The sequence below is a fragment of the Phytophthora parasitica genome (genome assembly GCF_000247585.1).
Source record: "Phytophthora parasitica INRA-310 unplaced genomic scaffold supercont2.433, whole genome shotgun sequence".
Taxonomy (NCBI): Eukaryota; Oomycota; class Peronosporomycetes; order Peronosporales; family Peronosporaceae; genus Phytophthora; species Phytophthora nicotianae.
The window spans coordinates 4,819-5,438 of record NW_008649419.1 but is presented as its reverse complement, the minus strand read 5'-3'; the positions used below and the strand labels follow the sequence as shown (position 1 = coordinate 5,438).

Genomic DNA, 620 nt, shown 5'->3' with positions numbered 1-620 from the left:
CCGCGCTTCATCGGTCCGTTCAAGGTGCTTGAACGGCATGGCAACGCGTATACGTTGGACATACCGTCCAGCATGCGCCTCCATCCGACATTTTACGTCGGGCGGCTGAAGCCTTACCGACAACACGAGTCATCTAGTGTCGATGACTCGGCGAGGACAACAAAGCAGCGTGAGCCTGCTTCTCGAGCGCGACGACGCGGTCGGTCAGCCTCGCCAACTTCGACCCAAGTTCGACTTGGACGTCGGAAGCGGTCTGAGCGGCCTATGCGATCTGCGTTCTTAAGACGCGCAGCTCCTGTTGTAGAGCAGCAAGCTCCGCGCTCTGGGATTGTTCCAGAGCGGCAACACGGTCAAGCAGAGCGTGAGAGCCATGGTCAACCTGGGGTTGACCATACGAGGAGTATCTTCCCACCTCCGCCACCGCCGCTGCGGGACGCACGCGGCTCGACACGTTGGATGGTCGAGCGGATAGTGAGCTATGAAGCCCCGAAGACGAACCGAGATCAGGCTTGTCTTCGTATTCGTTGGAGAGGATTTCCTCCTTACCGAAATACATGGGAGCCGCGGAACGTCCTGATGGAGGACGTTCCGGAAATGGTGAGGGCGTACGAGGCCCAGAA

The 620-nt window shown here is 59.0% G+C and overlaps 1 protein-coding gene across 1 annotated transcript; it reads right to left on the bottom strand.

Annotated features, from left to right (window-relative positions):
• Positions 1 to 262: 262 nt before the first annotated feature.
• Positions 263 to 556, bottom strand: PPTG_24950 (hypothetical protein; the record flags this gene model as incomplete). Its single annotated transcript, XM_008919016.1, has 1 exon — positions 263 to 556. The coding sequence occupies one exon, from the start codon at positions 554 to 556 to the stop codon at positions 263 to 265; it is 294 nt and encodes a 97-aa protein (XP_008917264.1).
• Positions 557 to 620: the final 64 nt, after the last annotated feature.